The sequence below is a fragment of the Scheffersomyces stipitis genome, chromosome 3, assembly GCF_000209165.1.
Source record: "Scheffersomyces stipitis CBS 6054 chromosome 3, complete sequence".
NCBI classification, from domain to species: domain Eukaryota; kingdom Fungi; phylum Ascomycota; class Pichiomycetes; order Serinales; family Debaryomycetaceae; genus Scheffersomyces; species Scheffersomyces stipitis.
The window spans coordinates 1,261,425-1,283,130 of NC_009043.1; the positions used below are offsets into that span (position 1 = coordinate 1,261,425).

General features: G+C 39.8%; 6 protein-coding genes across 6 annotated transcripts; 4 read left to right on the forward strand and 2 right to left on the reverse strand. All coding sequences in view use genetic code 12, as the record gives it.

The window, feature by feature from the left end:
- Positions 1 to 6,236: 6,236 nt before the first annotated feature.
- Positions 6,237 to 9,920, forward strand: PICST_88728 (predicted protein; the record flags this gene model as incomplete). The annotated part of the gene is made up of 2 exons (XM_001383490.1): positions 6,237 to 6,325; positions 6,497 to 9,920. The coding sequence occupies 2 exons, from the start codon at positions 6,237 to 6,239 to the stop codon at positions 9,831 to 9,833; spliced, it is 3,426 nt and encodes a 1,141-aa protein (XP_001383527.2). The 3' UTR covers positions 9,834 to 9,920.
- Positions 9,921 to 10,297: 377 nt separating this feature from the next.
- On the forward strand, positions 10,298 to 11,233 carry PICST_82713 (predicted protein). Its single transcript, XM_001383491.1, has one exon. It carries the CDS (start codon positions 10,444 to 10,446, stop codon positions 11,194 to 11,196), a length of 753 nt encoding a protein of 250 aa, XP_001383528.1. The 5' UTR covers positions 10,298 to 10,443; the 3' UTR covers positions 11,197 to 11,233.
- A 234-nt stretch (positions 11,234 to 11,467) lies between these two features.
- Positions 11,468 to 14,131, forward strand: PICST_1171 (predicted protein; the record flags this gene model as incomplete). Its single annotated transcript, XM_001383492.2, has 1 exon — positions 11,468 to 14,131. A coding segment is annotated over one exon (2,664 nt), but the record flags the coding sequence as incomplete, so codon positions are not given.
- Positions 14,132 to 14,189: 58 nt separating this feature from the next.
- ALO1 (D-arabinono-1,4-lactone oxidase (ALO) (L-galactono-gamma-lactone oxidase)) lies at positions 14,190 to 15,923 on the reverse strand. The gene has a single exon (XM_001383835.1). The coding sequence runs from the start codon at positions 15,915 to 15,917 to the stop codon at positions 14,247 to 14,249; it is 1,671 nt and encodes a 556-aa protein (XP_001383872.1). The 5' UTR covers positions 15,918 to 15,923; the 3' UTR covers positions 14,190 to 14,246.
- Positions 15,924 to 16,662: 739 nt separating this feature from the next.
- PICST_30920 (predicted protein) lies at positions 16,663 to 18,351 on the reverse strand (the record flags this gene model as incomplete). The annotated part of the gene is made up of 1 exon (XM_001383836.1): positions 16,663 to 18,351. One exon carries the CDS (start codon positions 18,349 to 18,351, stop codon positions 16,663 to 16,665), a length of 1,689 nt encoding a protein of 562 aa, XP_001383873.2.
- Positions 18,352 to 20,118: 1,767 nt separating this feature from the next.
- On the forward strand, positions 20,119 to 21,700 carry PICST_83020 (predicted protein). Its single transcript, XM_001383493.1, has one exon. The coding sequence runs from the start codon at positions 20,210 to 20,212 to the stop codon at positions 21,551 to 21,553; it is 1,344 nt and encodes a 447-aa protein (XP_001383530.1). The 5' UTR covers positions 20,119 to 20,209; the 3' UTR covers positions 21,554 to 21,700.
- The last annotated feature ends 6 nt before the right edge of the window (positions 21,701 to 21,706 follow it).

Sequence of the window (21,706 nt, forward strand, 5' to 3'; positions counted from 1 at the left end):
GAGGTTCCAGCTTCTGATGAAGAGACGGCCTCTGATGAAATGATCTCCGACGATGGAAATTTGGAAGTACCAACTGCAGAGGAAGAAAAGTCTGAAGAGGTGGTCGAAACAACATTTGTTGAGTTCGAGTGTGATTCTTCAGATGAAGATACGAGCTCAGATGTTGCGATTTCAGAAGTAGAAGATGTGAAAGAAACAACTTCTGTCAAAGAAATCACCGCAGAAGACACTTTGGATGAAGAAACAGGTTCAGAAGAACTAGCAGAATTGGAGGATTCTGATGAAGCAGCAGAATATGATATGTCAGTTGAAGAATCATAGGACGTGGATGCAATAGACTCGATGACGGCAAAAGACGAAGTTACAATTGTTCTCGAACTTGCTTCAGATTGTATGGTGGAAGAGTCAAAGGAAGTTGTGAAGGAAATTCTTTCAGAGGAGGCACCATTCTGGGAGGAAATCACTTCGGAAGAATAAGTTCCAAATGATGTCATGGAAAGTCGAGAAGAATTCGACATTGTAGTTGAAGAAAAGATATCTGAAGAGGTTTCTATTATTGGCGTATGAGTTGCAGCTCCAGATGAAACAGAGCTATTGGGCAATGGAGCGTCAATAGGAGAAACTACATTTGATGGGGAAGCAACTTCAGTAGAGACTGTATCAGATGAAGTAACTCCAATGGAAGAAACTGAATTTTCATAAGATGAGACTTCAGAAGAGACAACTTCCACAATTGAAGAATCTGGCTTGCTTGATAGGGTAGAAAATTTTTCTAAGGAATTTGAAAAAGAACCAGAATAAGAAGTGATATCTGACAACACAGAATCAGTAGAAGGTACAACTGTAGAAGAATCAATTTCGATTGAAGAAGAAACAACAGAAGAAGCACCTGAGAAGGATGTGGCTTGAGACACTTCAATTGATGATGAGAAAGGTTTAACTGAAGGTGACGAAGCAGCAGTAGATGTGGAAGTTTTGGAGGAATCCATTTCAGATGAAGCAATTTGAGACGAATCAGAAAAAGAAACTTCATAAGAGGAAGCAACTGCTGACGTTGAAGTCTCACCAGAAGATTGGATATCAGTGACCAAAGTGGTATCAAATTGAGAAGATGATGGTAAACTAAAAATGGACGAAGAAACTGAAGGAACTCCATCGTCACATTGGGGTGCCCAACAATTGTAAGCAGCATTATTGGATTCAACAGGGCATCCCATACTATAGATGTACTCCTGACAGTTGTTTTGAGTAGCACAAATCTGAACATCAATTCTGATTTGTGGGGTACAATATTGTCCATTAATACTTTGAGCTTGCAATGCATATGTGAAGTCAAACTCGAAAGGTCCTGTAGAAGGATCACCTAAGTAGTTTACAGGATTGTTGACTCTGCTAAACAAGAAGAACTGACCGCCAAGATAACCATTCATGGAGTTTATATTATCAAGTCGAACCATGTTAATGGACGAAAATGGAACATCAGTATCCATTGAAAAATGTAAAGTTGCTTCATAGAAGTCTCCACTTATCCATTTTGGATCTCTAAATTCTAAAGTAGCTTGAGGCTGGTTCTGGTTGCCATATAAGTTTGGAGTGCCTGTACAACCAGGAACTATACTGTCACAAGCAACCTGGGCTATAGAACCAACTGGAAGGGTTGTAAATGCAACTTCTTTTTGGCTACTTTCACCATCTTGTCCATTTTCGGGTACAGTAGTAACAACGCCTTGGGAAGAGGATGTAGAAGCTGATTTGGTGGTGGTAGTGGTAGTAGTTGGAAGTGTAGAAAAAGAAGAAGAAGAAGAAGAAGAAGAAGAAGAAGAAAACTCTTCCCCGGCACATTGAGGATCCCAACAGTAGTATGGAGCATTGTTCAGTTCAACAGGACAATCCATACTGTAAATATAATCTTGACAGCTGTTTTGAGAAGAACAAATTTGAACATCAACTCTTACTTGAGGAGTACAGTATTGACCGTTTCTACTTTGTGCCTGCATTACATATGTGAATGCAAATTCAAATGGACCTGTGGAAGGGTTTCCCAATCTGTTTACTGGCTGATTGACTCTGCTCAATAAGAAATATTGACCTCCAAGATATCCGTTAGCAGAATTTATGTTGTCAAGACGAACCATGTTTATGGAAGAAAATGGTACTGTAGTATCCATAGTGAAATGTAATGTGGCCTCGTAGAAATCTCCACTAATCCACTTTGGATTGGAAAAGAACAATTCGGCCTCAGGTTGGTTTTGGTTGCCCCAAATATTAGGAGTTCCAGTACATCCTGGAGTTACTGCTCCGCAGGTTGCTTGTACAGAAGAGCCAGCTGGAAGTGTTGACACTGAAACTTCATTTGAATTTGCTCTCTCTCCTAGGTTTTGAACTGGTGTAGCTTCAAACCCTTGCAATTCAGAATCCAGTAATGCCTGGGCTATCTTCAAAAGAAATATTAAGCATAATTGAATCACACAAACATACATCTCGAATACTACTTTTTTTGAAGATATGCAAATAGAAATTAGCCCAACTTCAAAACTGGACCAATTCACCAGGCACCTCCCTACTCTTATAAATTTCTCCCGTTGTAGTTGACATATTAGAACTTCCGTATGCTCTTGCCAAAATCTATGAAAATTCTAGAAAATGCCCAATTCTAGAATTTTCAAATTGCAAAAAATACTTGCATGCAATGTCTGGTTTATGCTTCTCACTGGTTGCATGCATATTTATAAAATCTACCATCTATGTAGGACGTGGAGAGTGCATTCGCTGAAATTGGTTTGCTCTTCGTTCTGCATCTCTCGTTCAGCTACTCAAACTAGATTTATATCTTTCAAAAGTAGTGGCTTGTTGCACACTTGTAGAATTCGGAAGTCGGCTATCTACGGATTTTATTGTCAACGGCTCCCCAGCTATACTGTCTTCAGATTTGCTCTTCCATAATTAAAATATCCTAATGTGAGACCCTACTACCAACAGTTACCCGTTCACTACGACCAAAAATATTTTAACTAGGTATCACTACCTTGTCTGCTTAGTTATTTTTCCTGTTTTATTCTTTTTGCTGTAATTCTTCTGGTATTTCCTATGGAAGAAGAGCATTTTACTAGCACTCTTAGTGATTGATATAAGAAAATTGTGCTTAAAATGTGGTTGGATTATAAAATCCTGCACAGTAACTTTAAAGTCTAAATTTATAGTTTACTAAATATTTCGCGTGTGATATTAAAATTGCCAGGTCAACCGGCAATTGACTTTTTTTTTTTGGCGAGACCGATACGAAGATAAACTGCACCTCTCGTAAAAGTACTCCAGTAGTTGTGGTGGAAACTATACAGTATATGCCCGGAGTGGAACAGGCTGTGCCTGCTTGTTTCACTATTAGGTATGCCTTTTGGTAATTATTTTCTAGGGAGTTATATTACAAATCTAGCACAACTTCTGGAATCATCTCCGTTCATTGTCTGGCTCTCCAGTTTTGCACTGTACTATTTCGGTACTGATTCCGTTGTTCGCTAGAACTAACTGTTATTTTCAAAAATATTTCTTGTTTTCAGCAGGTGCCTCCAAGCTGTCCTATCTGACAACGAGAATCCTGATTCTTGTGTTTTATGCCTGGCTGGTCTTTTGCTACAATTTTCGATGTATTACTACTTTTCAACCTATGGCATCCACATGGCGTTCCTTCAGTAGGCTAATTGTCGGTGTTTAGTTGGATGAGAATTTTTATGCGCGTCTATAAAATAATACGATGAGGATTGTTTCCAGGACAATTACCATCGTTCCATGCATATAAAAATTTGTCCTCGATATTTCGAAAGGTTACCAAGCTTATGGGATGAAAGCGAAAGGACTCTCATAACTTTAATTGTCCTCGGCTCGATTCGAAGTATACCAAACTTATCGGCCAGCCATCTATGTTCTCAAATCTAGTTTTCTAATTAAAATGATAAAAGTACTGACTATTGCATGGATGTCACCATAGATACTATTCCACTCATTCTAGTAAGACATACTTCAAGAAACTAACTATTCCATTGTATATAAGTACCGAACTGTAAACAACGTCTATTCTTGTTTCTCGTTCACGCTATTGAAAAGAGACTTCATAGTTTAACTATGGACAAACTGTTGAAATAAGCTGTATGGCATTGAACAATGATTGTACACTAGTCCATTCTCTGCGTATTGAGGTGTGTTTCATGTTAATTGAGGTAGTCAGTGAGACTTAGTCATAAGTTTTGTGAATTTTAGGCATATGTAATCTAAGCTATAACATTGCATCGCCAATTCCATGTTATTATACTACTTCTTAAGATCATGCTTTAACATTTTTATTTAATATAAACAAGTATATGAAAGCTTGATCTCTGTAGTTAGGAATTTTCCATATTGGAATACAACACTAAGGCATTTCACAATTTGTTGGTCACTGTAATGTGCTGTATTTAGTTTACGATTTGTTATAGGTAGAGTCTGACTTGTAAGTATATGATATTGACTTGAGGATGAAAATCAAGAAGATAATGAGAGACAAACAGAACAAAAATTAAAGAATTCACTTCAAGTTGACAGCTTCTAATAAATTTCACTCAACAAATTGATCGTATGAAAGTCTGTTTCAGGTACTTTGTATTCTGTAGTGCAAGTTTGAATTTTGTTATGTATACCCGCGGAATTGTGTGTTCAAGGCTGTTCATAAAAGCTTCAATATCCTTTCTGCAGTCTATGGTTGACACAACTAAAGAAGCAACAACTAAAAAACGATCTCGTACTAAATAGACTAAAAAGAATGTTTTTGAAGTCTTGGAAAATATTCTGCCTAGAATGATTCTCGGAGCGGAACCATTAGATAATTCTTTATGAAGAAACTCAAAATATTAAAGTAATATTCATAAATTGTTACTGATACGAAGAAGTACTCAACTAAATTAGATCTCTTTTTGACCAATCAAATTGCTGAAAGGTAAAATAAAAAATAAAAGATAAAAAAACATAGGGGAAAGAGGACAAAACCGAACAATCAAATTTTTATTGGAAGCGAAGGGACGAAAACTCAACCGAAAATGAACGGTGACTCCGTCATATAATACAAAATGGGGCTTTGAAGGTAATTTTCCCCATGGATGAAATAGACTTTGAACAATGCACTAAGTTGCTGCAATGTAGATGCGAACGAGCAATTTATAATTTTGATAAAATAGATTTAGATTTAGCAGACCGTTTTATCCTTATGTTATACTACACAAAGACTATAACCTGAAACGTGTGGCTTTCTAACAAATTTTTAACCAAATTTTCCAATAACAGAGATCTTGCCCCATCTAGAAATTGAAGTTTCATACATAGACTAATTGCTATTAATTGTTTTCTTATCAAATTCAGCAACCTGTTGATAAAAGAGGTATCTACCACCTTCACCTAGCAATTATAGCAACCGGAGATTTCCAACAGATAGAATCTGTAGCAAACCAAAAAGTTCAATTCCTCAAGAAAGCCTTAAATCATTTGCGAATAAAGAAGTGGCAAGGAGTGAATGGCAATAATAATATATGTTGGTTGTGCTTGCTCTAGGTCGTAGTTCTTGGGTATGGCCATGTCCATTAATGAACTAACAGTTTTTCAATTCATAACCATACGCAAAAATAGGAAAATGACATAAATTACGATTGAAAACAATTATCACATAAACATCTTTCGCGTGCCATAGTGAAAGAACTTCGAAGATGTACTAGTATCTCGGACTTCCATTTTCTGGAAGAATTTGCTTTCGCAACTCTTGCGCAGATACCAGAAAACGCGTACTCTGGCCCTTCTTATCTGGATGTCGCACACTCTTGTCGGCAAAACGTGTGGGCAAAAAAGCAAATTAAATCACGTGAATCTCTCCAATCGACTTGTAAAGACAGCAAAATAGAAAAAAAGGCAGAGATGAGAAGAAAGGAGTAGTTTGATTGGTTCAAAGGAGAATTGGGAAGTTATTTACCTTAACACTTTATCAAACTAGTTAGTTAATTATGTTTTCTGAGAATCTAGGACTAACAAAGCAAATTCTCTATCTTATCATCTCTTCGCATCGCTTACGTTAACGCTTACGTAATGCCGCCTGAATAATGAATAAATCAAGCAGAGTACCGAAATAAAATTTTCAGAATTTTGTAGGAAGATCTTCTTGTGTAAAAATCCACGAATTTCCATCAAAACCAGGTGAAACTCGCAGAGATTAAGTGGTCAGGATGTCGCAATCGTTTGATGACTTCTTGAAACAGCAGCAGGGCCAAAAAGGCTCTGCTGGCCGTGGTAATTCTAGATTCACCAATAACCAGTATAATAGCCAGCACCAAAATAACCAGTACCCAAATAATCAGTACCAGAATAACCAGTATAATAATCAATACAATAACCAGTACAATGCTGGAAATCAGGGTTATGCTTCTAACTACAACCAATTGAACCAAGGTTTTGGCAACAATCAGTACAACCGTGGAGGTTTCAGAGGCAACTACCAGGCCGGTGGATCTTTTCCACAGACCCCCAACGAGTCTTTGCCCAATTCTGGAACTGCCACCCCTAAGACTCCTAATGCAAACGCTTCAAGTACTTCGTTGAATTCTCTTTCGTCTGCCTTAAGTAAGCTCAATGTAGGAGACGTTCCCTTCCAGGAAAACTTGGCCAATCTTGACAAGGCAGCAAAGATTGCCGACGTCAGACCAGAAGTGGATGCTATCACTGAGACATTTGTTGTCGAATCTATATCCTCCGTCAATGAGTACAAGCTCAACAATATTGTCAAGTCTTTGGCCAAGCCCAAGAACTCAGCTTTTGTCAGAGAAGCTTCGCTTTTGATTATCCAGCAATTGGCTGTGAAGCTTGGGGGTCAAACTCCTAAGGAGTCGTACTTGGTCCAGTTTTTCCTGACCGCATACGACTTATTTGCTGATAAAGACAAAAATGTTGTCAAAGCTGCAAAGTCTGCCACCGACACTTTATACGGGATCTTTCCCGTAGAAGCTCTTGGTACAATTGTGCTTGACGAATTTTTAAAATACTTGTCGTCGTCGGCTAAGTGGAATTCGAAGGTCGCCGCTTTGGCCACTTTTGATAGATTGGTAGAGGAAGTTCCTGCTGATTTATTGGAATTGACATTTGTTAGAGCCGTTCCTGTCTTAACAGACTTGGCTACGGATTTCAAACCTGAATTAGCCAAGCACGGTTTGTCCTCTTTGAAGAAATTTGTCAAAGTATTAGACAACTTAGATTTGCAGAACAAGTACGATTTGATTGTAGAGACCTTGGCTGATCCCTCTAAGGTCACCGAGTGTATCAAGAACTTGTCTTCTGTCACGTTTGTAGCTGAAGTGACAGAACCTGCTTTGTCATTGTTGGTTCCGATTTTGGACAAGTCTTTGAAGATGTCATCCTCTTCCAACGATCAGTTGAGGCAAACTGTTACTGTTACAGAGAACTTGACCAGATTGGTTAACAACAAGAGAGAAATCGAAACGTTCATCCCCATCTTGTTGCCTGGTGTAGAAAAAGTCGTCAACAATGCATCTTTGCCTGAAGTGAGAGACTTGGGTGCCAAAGCCTTGAAGGTGTTGAAGGATGCTGAAAGTGAGCAGACAGACGGAAAGTTCCATGGCAGAATCACTTTGGAACAAGCCCAAAAATTCTATATTGAAAACCTCGACTCTGAGTCTGCAGCCATTGTACATACTTTGGACTTTTCTGACGACATCATAGCTCAATACTTGAGCAAGGTCTTGCAAGCCGATGCTCATGTCAATGATTGGAAGCGTTTGAAGGAATACTTAGAGTTACTTGTAAACACTTCTGAATCCATTTCTGAAGAGCAAAAGAATCAATATGTCGACAAGGTTATTGAAAACTTGAGAAACTTGTACGACGCCGACACTGGCAAGTCCAACGAAGACGACGATGGTGCCATAGAGATCGTCAACGCCGACTTCTCGTTGGCATATGGGTCTCGTATGTTGTTGAACAAGACAACTTTGCGTCTTTTGAAGGGTCACCGTTATGGTTTATGTGGAAGAAACGGTGCTGGTAAGTCAACTTTGATGAGAGCTATTTCCAAGGGACAATTAGAAGGATTCCCATCAGCTGACGAGTTGCGAACTTGTTTTGTTGAACACAAATTACAGGGCTCCGAAGCCGATATGGACTTAGTGAGCTTCATTGCTTCGGATCCTGAGTTAGCTGGTATTGAAAGAAGCCAAATCTCAGAAGCTTTGATCAATGTTGGTTTCACTCAAGAAAGATTGGAGCAACAAGTCGGTTCTCTTTCTGGTGGTTGGAAGATGAAGTTGGAGTTGGCCAGGGCAATGTTGATGAAGGCAGATGTGCTCTTATTGGATGAACCAACCAATCACTTGGATGTTGCTAATGTCAAATGGTTGGAAGATTACTTGGTGGAACACACTGAGATTACGTCCTTAATTGTTTCGCATGACTCCGGTTTCTTGGATGCTGTTTGTACTGACATTATCCACTACGAAAACAAGAAATTGGCTTACTACAAGGGTAACTTGTCTGAGTTCGTCAAGGTCAAGCCAGAAGGAAAGTCTTATTACACTTTATCTGACTCTGTAGTCCAGATGCACTTCCCACCACCTGGTATTTTAACCGGGGTTAAGTCCAACACTCGTTCTGTGGCCCGTATGTCTAACGTTACTTTCTGCTATCCTGGTGCTGCTAAGCCTCAGATGAAGAACGTTTCCTGTTCGTTGTCGTTGTCGTCTAGAGTTGGTATCATTGGTCCTAATGGTGCTGGTAAGTCCACTTTGATCAAGTTATTGACTGGGGAGTTGGTTCCTAACGAAGGTAAGGTTGAGAAGCATCCTAACTTGAGAATCGGATATATTGCCCAGCACGCTTTGCAACACGTAGAACAGCACAAGGAAAAGACTGCCAATCAGTACTTGCAATGGCGTTACCGTTTCGGGGACGATCGTGAAGTCTTGTTGAAGGACTCGCGTAAGATTTCTGAAGAGGAAAAGGAGCAGATGGCTAAGGAAATAGATGTCGATGACGGAAGGGGACCAAGAGCCATCGAAGCTATTGTAGGTAGACAGAAGTTGAAGAAGTCGTTCCAGTACGAAGTCAAGTGGAAGTTCTGGTTGCCCAAATACAACTCGTGGGTACCCAGAGAAGTTTTGTTGGAACACGGATTCGACAAGTTGATCCAGAACTTTGACGATCACGAAGCTTCTAGGGAAGGTTTGGGTTACAGAGAGCTCACACCATCTGTGATTAGAAAGCATTTCGAAGACGTCGGTTTGGATGGTGACATTGCTGACCACACTCCTATGGGCTCATTGTCTGGAGGTCAATTGGTGAAGGTTGTCATTGCTGGGGCCATGTGGAATAACCCCCACTTGTTAGTCTTGGATGAACCTACCAATTATTTGGACAGAGACTCCTTGGGAGGTTTGGCCATGGCTATCAGAGAATGGGCTGGAGGTGTGGTGATGATTTCACACAACAATGAATTCGTCGGAGCCTTGTGTCCTGAACAGTGGCACGTAGCAAACGGTGAGTTTATCCAGAAGGGCACTGTAGCTGTAGACAATGCTCGTTTCGAAGATCAGGGAGGAGACTCTACTGGTACTTCTCCTGCCATCTCTAGATCGTCAACTCCTAGACCAGATGATGATGATTCTCCTGCCAACATCAAGGTTAGGCAGAGAAAGAAGAAGATGACAAGAAACGAAAAGAAGTTGCAGGCTGAAAGAAGAAGATTGAGATACATTGAATGGTTGTCGTCTCCAAAGGGTACTCCAAAGCCTATTGATACTGATGACGAAGATGAGTAGACAGTTTGTTTACTATGATAGAATAGCATAGCAGAATTTATTCCTTATTTAATTTGACAAAGTCGGATAATAGATTATTAATGTTCAGAGAGTGTAGTGAAAAGAGAAGGCAATATTTGACGATGGCGAATATAGAATGATTATTGAGTGATGACTGCAAAATAAAATAATCAACTATATAGAATTAAGCAATGAACAAACAAAATATTTCGATATAGAAATTGGCTATACTAGAGTGCAATTTTGTCCGAATTCAAATGAATAATCAACTAAGATGATTGCAAAAATGTCGCTGCCTCAGTGACTTATACTCTCCCACGACACGCGACATTCTTTCTCCAGTGTCGAAGGCAAAAAAACGAGATTGAGAATTATAGGTAAGTCGTTTATTCCAGAGGCAACATACAATTAACCGAATAGCATTGGGATCTTGCAGTTCCAAGTATAACAGTGCGGTCTATCGATATAAGCAAACTATATTGCGAGAAATTGGCACGAAAAACGGTATTTTAACCCCAAGTTAATTCAGCTAAATTTCTAAACATTTCACTTTTGCTTTCTCAAACTCACATTTGTTTTTCATTTTTCACTAAATACTTCATATCACATAATGGCTGACAGATACTCGTTTTCGTTGACGACGTTTTCGCCTAGCGGGAAGTTGGTCCAGATCGAGTATGCTCTTAACGCAGTCAAACAGGGTGTGACCACCATCGGGATCAAGTCCGCCAACGGTGTTGTTCTTGCCACAGAGAGAAAGGCTAATTCTCCACTCATAAAGAGCGATACCAACGTCAAAGTCGAATTGATCACCCCAGACATCGGCATGACATACTCCGGAATGGGACCTGACTTCCGAGTACTTGTAGATAGAGCACGGAAGTTGGCACACACTAATTACAAGCGGATTTACAACGAATATCCTCCTGTAAGAATATTGGTTCAGGAGATCGCCAAAGTTATGCAAGAATCCACTCAGTCTGGAGGTATAAGACCATTTGGTGTATCGCTTCTTGTTGGAGGCTATGACCAACACTCTGAACAGTTCCAGTTGTACCAGGTTGATCCCTCAGGTTCTTATTTCCCCTGGAAGGCTACTGCCATTGGTAAGACTTCCAACTCTGCGAAAACATTCTTGGAAAAGAGATGGAACGAAGACTTGGAGTTGGAAGATGCCATTCACGTGGCATTGCTCGCATTAAAAGAGTCTGTAGATGGTGAGTTGACAGGTGAGAACTTGGACATCGCCATTATCAGTGATGCTCAGGAACACTTGTTGGGATTCAAAGGTACAAGTTTAGAGGGACCACGGTACAAGAAGCTTACTGCTGAAGAGATCAATGACAGATTAGAAGCATTGTAGAGTAAAATTAGTAATGTAAAGAATAAAAAAATAGTAGAAAAGAATAGAAAATAGTGTAGATGGAGGGGGAGTAGGGTGCTAAACTAGGTCTCTCGAGTTTATACTACCTATATTGTCACGTGCTGCATCACGTTCTCAGTATCTCAAAATTATTTTTTGCGTACAGTTTTTTTTTCAGAAGGCATCTCTAATTTGCACCTATTTCCACTTATTAAACCAATAGAAACATCATTAGAGAACACAGCAAAAGATGGCCGTCAAAAAGAAGTCGACCAAAAAGCGTAGTTCCAAGAAAATCTTGGACGCTTTCCAGATAGCAGAACGAGCTGAAAATGGCTCCGACAGCGACAACTACAACTCTGGAAGCGACGATGATCTCACAGTACAAGACGGAGTTCTAGATGCTTCGAAATTCTTCAAGGAGCTGAGAAGACCCGACGGCAAGTTCGACGATGAAGAAATTGACTCTGATGAAGCTTTGGGCTCGGACGATGACTACGACATTTTGAACTCGAAGTTTTCGCAGACTATAAGAGACAAAGCAAAAAAGAGAAAGACGAAGGAGAAGAAGAGAAGAAGAGGAGAACAAGTTAGCAGTGATGAAAGTGAGGAAGAAGAAGATGAAGATGAAGCTGGGTATGCCAGTATTGACGAATCACAGTTGGTTTCGTTGTCCGAAGCTTGGGATATGGACGATGCTGATTTGGAAAAACATAGTAAGTCTAAGTCTAAGTCAAAGTCTGATTCCAATAAGAATGAATTGGTTTTTGATGAAGATGCCTGGGAGACTGAATCATCACAAGAGTCTGATTCTGATGAAGAAGACGAGGAAGATGAAGGTGAAGATTTAGAAGTGGAATCTGAAGAGGATATCTTCAGAAATGAGTCTGGAGAAGAAGAAGACGACGAACTTGATTTATCACACACTGTTTCACACTTAAAATCTCAGATGAAGAAGCCAGAAATACAAAAAAAACGATTATTGACTGAAACCAGAGAAGAGAACGAATTTGTTTTGCCTACAGGGGGTAACAAGTTATCTTTGAGTGAGATGATGGCAGCTGTAGATTCCAGTGTTTCCAATGAAGCATTTTTAATTGACAAGGATGCTGAAAAATCCAAAGCTTTGGCCACTCCATTGCCCAAGAGAATACAGGAGAGACACGAGAGGAAAGCTGCTTACGAAATCACAAAAGAAGAGGTTAGTAAATGGGAGGATGCGGTGCAGTCTAACAGGCAAGCAGAAGTGTTGAAATTCCCCTTGAATGCCACTGTTACACATAACGATACTGCAAGTACATTCAAAACATCCACTGAGCCCACTACTGAGTTGGAAAAGCGTATTCATGATGTTTTGACAGAATCATCATTGTTGGACGACAAGAAGGAAGCCACTTTCGAAGAGATAGCTGTTGCCAAAATGTCTGCTGAAGAGATGAAAAAAAGAACCAATGAGTTACGTTTGATGAGAGAATTGATGTTCAGAGATGAAAAGAGAGCTAAAAGAATAAAGAAGATCAAATCCAAGCAGTACCACAAGATCCAGAAGAAGGAAAGATTGAGAAATCAGGAATTAGTGGAAGGTTCTGATGCTGAGAGCGATGGTGAGGACCACGACTTGAAGAGAGCAAGAGAGAGAATGACTTTAAAACACAAAACACAGTCAAGTTGGGCCAAGTCAATGATCAAATCTGGATTATCCAAAGATTCTAATAACAGAGCTGAGTTGGAAGAAATGTTGAGACAGGGCGAAAAGTTACGGGCCAAACAATTGGGCTATGAAGATGGAGATCAGAGTGACGAAGGAGTCTCAGATATCGAAAGGGATTATTCCAACGACGACGAGAATGCTGACGAAAGTATCAAGAAGCTCGGAAAGGGTGTTTTGGGAATGGACTTCATGAGAAATGCCGAAGAAAGAAGTAGGCAGTCCAACTTAAAGGAGTTGGAAGAATTAAGAAGATTGGAAAATGAAAAGGATTTAGATTCATTCGAAGATTCGAACAGTGCTCTAAGCTCTAGCAAGAACCAAGGAAGAAGAGTCTATGCTCCATCGGCTGCAAGTGCCAATGCCGAGCTAAACACTGTAAACCAGATTACCATTGCTGAAATTACTGAAGAAGAATCTGGCAATTTGACGAATAAACTCAGCAAGAAGTTCGATGTCGTGGATTCGACTAAGCAAAAGCAAAAGTCTAAAGAAATCAAAGAACAAGATGTAAACGAAAATGAAGAAGAAGAATTAAATCCTTGGTTGGTTACTTCGGCAAATGAAACTTCTCAGAAGTCACAGAAAATTACTGTTGTAGACAAATCGTCTTCGAAGTTGGCTAAGGCTGCTGCTAAGATTGCCAAATCCAAAAAGAGAAAGCAAGGCAAAAATTATGAAGACGAGGATGTGATTGATATGGGCGAATCGATGAAGATTGTGGATCATCATCCAGGCAGTGAGTCTGAAGATGAAGACGTTAACGAGGTTAGAATGTTCAAACAAAAGGATTTGATCAAACAGGCCTTTGCTGGTGATGACGTGGTTCAAGAATTTGAAATAGAAAAGAAAAGAGTCGTCAGAGAAGAAGATGATAAGGAAGAAGATATGACCTTACCCGGTTGGGGTGACTGGGCTGGAGGTAACAAAAAGTCCAAGAAGAGAAAAGTTGTTCGTAAGGTTGACGGTGTTGTTCAAAAGGACAAGAGAAAGGATAAGAATTTGAAAAACGTGATCATCAACGAAAAGGTCAACAAGAAGAACTTGAAGTACCAGTCGTCTGCTGTCCCATTCCCATTTGAGTCCAGAGAACAATACGAAAGATCGTTGAGAATGCCACTTGGACAAGAATGGACTTCCAGAGAAACCCATCAAAGAATGACGATGCCTAGAATTATCACCAAGCAAGGTACAGTTATCGATCCATTGAAAGCCCCATTTAAGTAGCATTTTGTATTAATAGCATTCCGGTAGCATTCCGATAATAATTAGCATGGTATATTATCGTAAATTAACGTATATTGATATCTATTCCTTGTTTTCTATACCAGTAAAATCTATTTTAGTCTAAAAGTATACCATTTCTAATGGCCCAGCTCTTGCCACTGAGGAATACACCGCTAGGGTCGGTCTCCCTTCTGACTTGGTTGTACTTTACCAAGTTTTCCCCGAACCAGTCCTTCATCACAGGGTTGAAACCAATCATCGTGTAGAATGGCTTTCCACCAAAGTCTAGCTGTGTCTTCAAGTCTTGTTCGGTCTTTTGGTCGCCATCGATACCAATGAAGTTCTTAGCCCAATGAGGCTTTCCGCCTGCATCTCCCATGATGTTTTCAAAGATTTGGAACCATTGGTGAGTTTCGACATTGGTACCGAAGGGTCTGTACATGGTAGCGTTGACGAACATGGTCAACTGGTCGTTTGTCACAGTGGCTCCTTCGCCAGCAAAAGGAATATATGGAGAGTTGTCGAGGAATGGACGAAAGTTGTTACCAGGAATTGGGCCCGCACTCAACCTGTCTCTCTTGGCCAACCAAGACTTTGGAGGATACAAAGACGGCTCGAAAGTTTCTTCATCAATGAACGGAGAGTTTGAGTTGGTCACGTTGGAGCATCTAACTTCAATAGGAGCATGAACAAAGAAATCGCCTTTTTCAGCGGCTTCCAAGATTTCCTTTCTTAATTTGAGAAGAACATCCTGGCCCTTAACAAGTGGTGCAGACCATTCGTTGACGAATTGACTGAACAAGCAATCCATGTTCAAACCATCTACAGAGTGTTGGACAGCAATATCACCTTTACCCAAAGTTTCCACTTTACCGTACTGCTGCTCAAAGACAAATTTCTCTACGAATGGTGTCAAACGTGGCAAGATATGAACTGATACCCAGAGCAATGACTCGTAGAAGAATCGGCCAAATCTCGTTCCGTACCATGAGGGCCTTGGATCCGAAAGAGGATCATCTGACTTGGAAGCTCTCCAGCAGACACAGTTGCCCGAATAAGGGAACCACCAGATACGTATAAACTCTGAATCGAGCCAAATATTCTCCCAGTTGCTCAAAAGCGTGTCAAAACGGATGATTTCCTGTTTGGACTTGATGGTGTAAGAAGGACAAGTTCTCAAAGTCACATGAGTGATAATGCCAATCTTACCTAATGACAAGAGTGCAGCACGGAAGTAGTCTGGGTTTTCCACCGAGTTACAAGTGATCAAATTGGCTTCTGCGTTCAAGAACGAGATCGAGACAACCTGTTGAGAAACCAAACCGTGGTATTGCGTAGAGCCATGAGTTCCGGTAGAAATCAACCCAGCAATGGATTGATCTGATATGGAACCCAAGTTCTGAATAGCCAACTTGTGCTTCTTGAGGTAGTCATTCAACTCGAAAATTCTACATCCAGCCTCTACTGTCAAGTCGACAAACTTGACTTCCTTCTCGGCAGGGTTGGAAGTAGACTGGCCATAGAATTCTTCCTGCTTAATAACAGAGTTGAACTTATCCAAGTTACATAACCACTCGGTAGTCATGGTCAAGTCACTGGGCGAATGGCCCGACCCAACTGTCATAATCGTTTTGCCATTCTGACGAGCCTGGTTGATCAATTCCTTGATTTCATCCAAGTTTCTAGGCTGGAAAATAGCCTGAGGTTTGCAGAAGAAAGTACCGGCCCACGTTTTGTGGACGAGTTTGTTGGTGACAAACGGCTGAAGTGACTCTGGAATAGACATTCTTATAAATGTAGACTTCAGAGAAAAAGAAAAAATCAGAAAGAAGAACTCGACAAATGCAACAAGCTTCTACTTAAAATTAAGTCCAAATTTGTAATACTCGGCTTTTTTTGCGAAGCGAGAGCTGATGTAAATTCTGACCGGAAACGATAGGCCGACGGAATTGGTGGTATTTTTCAAACTGTGCTAGTAGAAGAAACTACAATGGTGATTCTAACGCTTCTCGCAAGTTATAATTTACGGATTACTTTATATACTTCGAGTCTACGAAGTCCGGCTGTTCAGCTGTGATTCTCCAAACTCATCAAGTTAGCTGACTACAAGTGATAGCACGATTAGGAGCTACGCAGGAATGGTGATACTGTGGCGGTTGGATTTGCAACAGAGAATCTTATAATGACAGGACGGAAAAAAATGAAAGCTTCAAGATGCTATTGGTTGATTTCGCAGCCAACCACGAATAAATCTAAAGTGCAAGTTGACATAGAACTGTTGCAAACCTCCAAAATGGGCTACGTCTTCGGAAGGAAGGGTATGGGTCATGTGATTCTGTCTCTAACGTTGTCCTACTTTCGCAGCAATTTCCATCCATAGTTAAAAATCCTAGTATTGAAATCTGTCAAACGCATAAAAAATCTACGAATACACAAAAAAATATGGACAAATACTTTAAACTAAATAAAAACTAAAGAATCAACGGTAGAGTTCATTCTTACCATATTTGCCTCTTTTTTACAATTACTGGTTAGGTGCTCGGGATACAACCAGTATCATGGATACTGATATTTGTAATTCCCAAGCTAGAATAAGATTGCTTCGGTCTCCTCTTTTCTATTCTAAATTTCTTGTTTCCCTTTGATTTTTTTGTCGGTGAGTAAGCTGTATCACGTAAATGGTTCCAACAGTGACAGATTGAATACTCCTCGCCGTATCTCTCCTTATATAAGCTGTCAGTTCGATCAAAATATTCATCAAGTTTTGTTAGTTCTATCTTTTCATCATGGTCAATTACGCATCCTTTTTCACAATTGAGGCAATCACTGAAATAATAATGCATTGAAAGTTGATGTGTATGCCAAATAAGATCAATATCCAATGTAGGTATTAGCTGAAACTGGTCTCCGTATTTTGATAGTAATTCGAAAAATCTACAGTAGCGGACTGTCGACTCTGTTAAACCTATTTCAATATGAGGTGAATGGAGCCAATTGATTTCGTTCATTTTTGAAGTAAATTTGTATTGTCTTTCAACGCGGTCAACTAGATCTTCCCAAATGGACAATCGGCCATGGACTGATAAATCAATCAAATTCATATTCTGATAAAGTTCAAGTAAAGTCCTCATTCTATCTCCATAACTGATATTTTTTGAAGTATAGTCGATAATATCTTCGAGGGAACGCGAGCGAACACCTTCTAATCCCAATTCTCTAAATTCTGAATTTATATATTCTTTTAGTTTGCTTGTATCTCCTTGTCTGAGGTACTTGTCTGAGATAACAGTTGAGAAAAATTTAAACAACCCAGGAAGTGGTTTATTATTGGTCATGTCAGAATATAATTGTCGTTTCCTTAATTCTTCATGAGAAATTAATTCATTGAATTTGCATTTGCATTTCGTATAGTTTATCTTCTGACTAAATTTCTTATCAGAAAATCCAGTTGAAGCTTCATTGGTGTAAGGGACATCTGTTAAAATTGTTTCCTCACAGCAAGGACATGTAATAGACAATGACTGTTCAAACATAGAGATATTGTCGTTATCGTATGCCAAATCCTCAGAATCAGATGTGAAACTACGAATAATTTCTAAATATCTGTCTTTGAGATTTTTGCTTGGACAATACTCAAAGGTTGCATTTTCAATGGATTCACTTATTTTCTTTAATGGTAAAGGGAACATCCCAAAGGACAATATATCATTTCTGACGCAGTTATCGTAGAAGCTTCTTGGACTTAATAAGAATGAATGCCAAACCATAATCACATCTAATGGTGGCAATAATTGATCCAATAATGTAGTTGTCTGTGAATTCCCAGAGGTATAGAAAATTGTATTCTCATCAACATGGTTGTTGACATCAGAATTAAGATACTTTTTTAAAGATGAGATAAAAATTATAAATCTCCTTACTGCGTTTGTAACATAAACTTTCCAAATTTTAATATGATCAGAATCTGGATTTTCCTCCATAACTTGTCTTTTCAATTTGCCTAATGCTTTGAGTAATTTTAAATGAGCAATTGTGTCTGGTAGAGTGGGAATATGATCGGGGCAGTTAGCGTCCGTCTCATTTTCATTACAGATGGATGGAATAGTTTCTAGGTCGTGTGTGTATTTGTAGCATGCATAATCTATGGGTTTCAGTTTCTTAAGAATGGTAATAAAATCGTAGAGTTCAACGTCCTTTTCTTTATCAGTCGAGGTTTTCATTTTAAAGAAATTGAGTTCCAAAAAAAATGTATCACAATATTGGTCAATTTTACTTCATTATATTGTATTGATATATTGTTATTCTGTCATGCTCCTGGTTTTTGCAGCTCCTCAATGTATTTTGGGGGTATTTCCCAAATAGGTAGTGGATCCTGACGGTTGACTTTGAAACTCCTAGATGTTCCGAAAGTCCCCCCAAAGACCCGTACAAACAGGATATCCGTCTGGTTATGACATTATCCTTAAACCTTAGCCGAACCAGGAACGGAGAGTACTCTCTTGTGTTATTGAGATCCTTATCTCTTGTTAAGGAAGATTGAAAAGGCTCTGGCTTTTCATCCTCGTAAATAACCATAGACATTGATGAGTGAGCATGAATCCTTTCAAGGTCTTCTCAATTGAAAAGTGATGCTGTGGATCCATTGCAGGTAATTAATTGTCGGAAGAATGGAAGTGATATCAATTTTTCCTTTTAGAGAGATTCAGGATGAATTTCAAAAACTATGACCCCATCGAAGCTCGACCCCCTAAAGTTGACCAATTGTGACAATTATTAAAACTTGGTTAATAATATTAAACAGAATTGTTTTGCTCTTTTAGTGAATAAGAAATTTCTGCTGATATATGCTGCTGCAATCGCAGGATCGGAACCAGCTACCACTGTCGAACCAAGTAAATAGTGCTTGTATCAATATACGGGTTTTGCGAAATCCAAGGACACAAATTTGTCAATACAATCACAGTTTCTGCATTTCAGGATGGCATTCTTAGTGGAGTTTTCTAAGCTTAACTAATAAGCTGGTGGGATATATCTGAGAGGTATATAGTCGGAGTTGTCGTTTTGTGATAATTTGTTTCTTAATGTGACATGAATATTGCATCGGCATTTATGTAGCAGACGGATAAACTATCGGGATTCGAAAATGACATTTTTACGCTATTGCTGAACAAAATCCTGGCAAAATCCGAATATTTGGGTTTAAAAATGCAAGTGCTACCAAATTAAATTTGATCTAAATTCCGGGATGATTTTTAAATTCTTAGGAGGTGTTAGATATGAAGAAAAAGCAAAGTGGAGTATTTCTAGAAGGCAGTACAATCTTCAATAATGGTAACTTGTAGCGACAATACAGGTACCCTCATGTTGCTAGAAAATTTTCGTTGCAAGCTGTCAAATGGAGTGGGTCTTCTAACTTGGCACAGCAATTATGAACTTTCTGGTTGGATAGATTATCATAAGCGAGATAGAGTTGATCGTAAGATTACTGGAGAATGTAGCCTGTGGAGAGTAATTTCTCTGCACCTAAGAATTTTAGAACAATGGAATCTACAATTGAATATGAAAATATATGAAGGCTATGAGCTGACTTTGCTTAAGACCAGAAGGTTACATATGATTAAGCAGGTTCATATTATCTGCAATAAAAGTAGCATATTATAGCCCAAAGCCAGCCCGAAAATGAGTTGTGAAGTATACACTTACTTTAATTTGCATGCACTTTGAAACAGGGTAGAATCACAACAATCTCTCGCTGAACGTAAGCCATCTATACCATATTTCATATATACCATATATCACTTGTGACTACACATTCATATCTGTCTTCATCATCCTTCGACCCACAGCCATTCTTACAAGCCCGGCAATTCAAGAAATTCACGTGACTGACGCGATCTCTCGCACCGAGCAAAGTATTCGTCGTTTAGCCGTATGGGCTCGTTTAAAAATTTTTCAGATTTTCACTTATCAAGTACAGTCGTATAAGACACATCGGATTTCAAATTCTACACTCTTTTCTTCAGTGGCGATTTTGGTTGTCTTTTTGCTTCTTTTGCTTCACTTTCTTTAACAATTCACATGTCTCCACAGAATATCGGTATTAAGGCCATTGAGGTCTACATTCCAACCCAGGCTGTCAGCCAGTCTGAGTTGGAGAAGTTCGACGGCATTCCTGCTGGCAAATACACCATTGGCTTGGGCCAGACCAACATGGCCTTCGTCAACGACAGAGAAGACATCTATTCGCTCTCACTTACAGTCTTGTCCAAGTTGATTTCTAACTATAAGATCGACACCAACAACATCGGTCGTTTGGAAGTAGGCACTGAGACACTTTTGGACAAGTCCAAGTCTGTCAAGTCTGTGTTGATGCAATTATTTCCAGGCAACAACGACATCGAAGGTATCGACACTGTTAATGCATGTTATGGTGGTACCGCTGCTGTGATCAATGCCCTCAACTGGATCGAATCATCCTCGTGGGATGGTAGAGACGCTATCGTCGTCGCTGGTGACATTGCTATCTACGATAAGGGTGCTGCCAGACCCACTGGTGGTGTTGGTTCCGTGGCTCTTTTGATTGGTCCAGATGCTCCAATTGTGTTTGAATCTACTCGTGGTTCATACATGGAACACGCCTACGACTTCTATAAGCCTGACTTCACTTCTGAATATCCCGTTGTTGATGGCCACTTCTCTTTGGCTTGTTATGTCAAGGCTCTTGACCAATGTTATCGTGCCTACTCCAAGAAGGTCACCAAGGATGCCACCAAGACCGTTGGACTCTACAACCACTTCGATTACAATGCTTTCCACGTTCCTACCTGCAAGTTGGTGTCCAAGTCGTACGCCAGATTGTTGTACAACGACTACATAGCAGACCCAACCAAATTTGCTGAGACTATCGATGAAGCTACCAGAACTGCTCTCGACAGTTTGACCTACGAGCAGTCATTGGTCGACAAGAACTTGGAAAAGGTATTTGTAGGCTTGACTAAGCAAGAAGCTAAATCCAGATTGGAACCTGCTCTCACGGTACCTACCAACACCGGTAACATGTACACGGCCTCTGCCTGGGCCTCGTTGTCCTCGTTGCTTTACTTCGTTGGCTCTGAGAAATTGCAGGGCAAGAGAGTCGGAATCTTCTCCTACGGTTCCGGTTTGGCCTCTTCGTTGTTGTCTGTTGTGGTCAAGGGAGATATCTCTGCCATCACTACTAACTTGAACTTTGACTACAAGTTGGGCGAAGGAAGAAAGATTGAATCCCCAGAACAGTACATCGCTGCCATTGCCTTGAGAGAAAAGGCTCACTTGCAAAAGTCCTTCAAACCTACTGGTTCCATCGACAACTTGGCCAAGGGTACCTACTACTTGGTTGAAGTTGACGACAAGTTCAGAAGAAGTTACGATGTTAAGAACTAGATCTTCTGAACCGTTTCATAGTACTCATCATGGCATCTGTTAAATCTTGTACTATATATTTGCTAGCATATCGTTCCATCGTCTCGCTATTCTTTTACTTCGATATATTCTACTTGTCCTTAGCTATTTAATAATAGAACAACTCAGAAAATT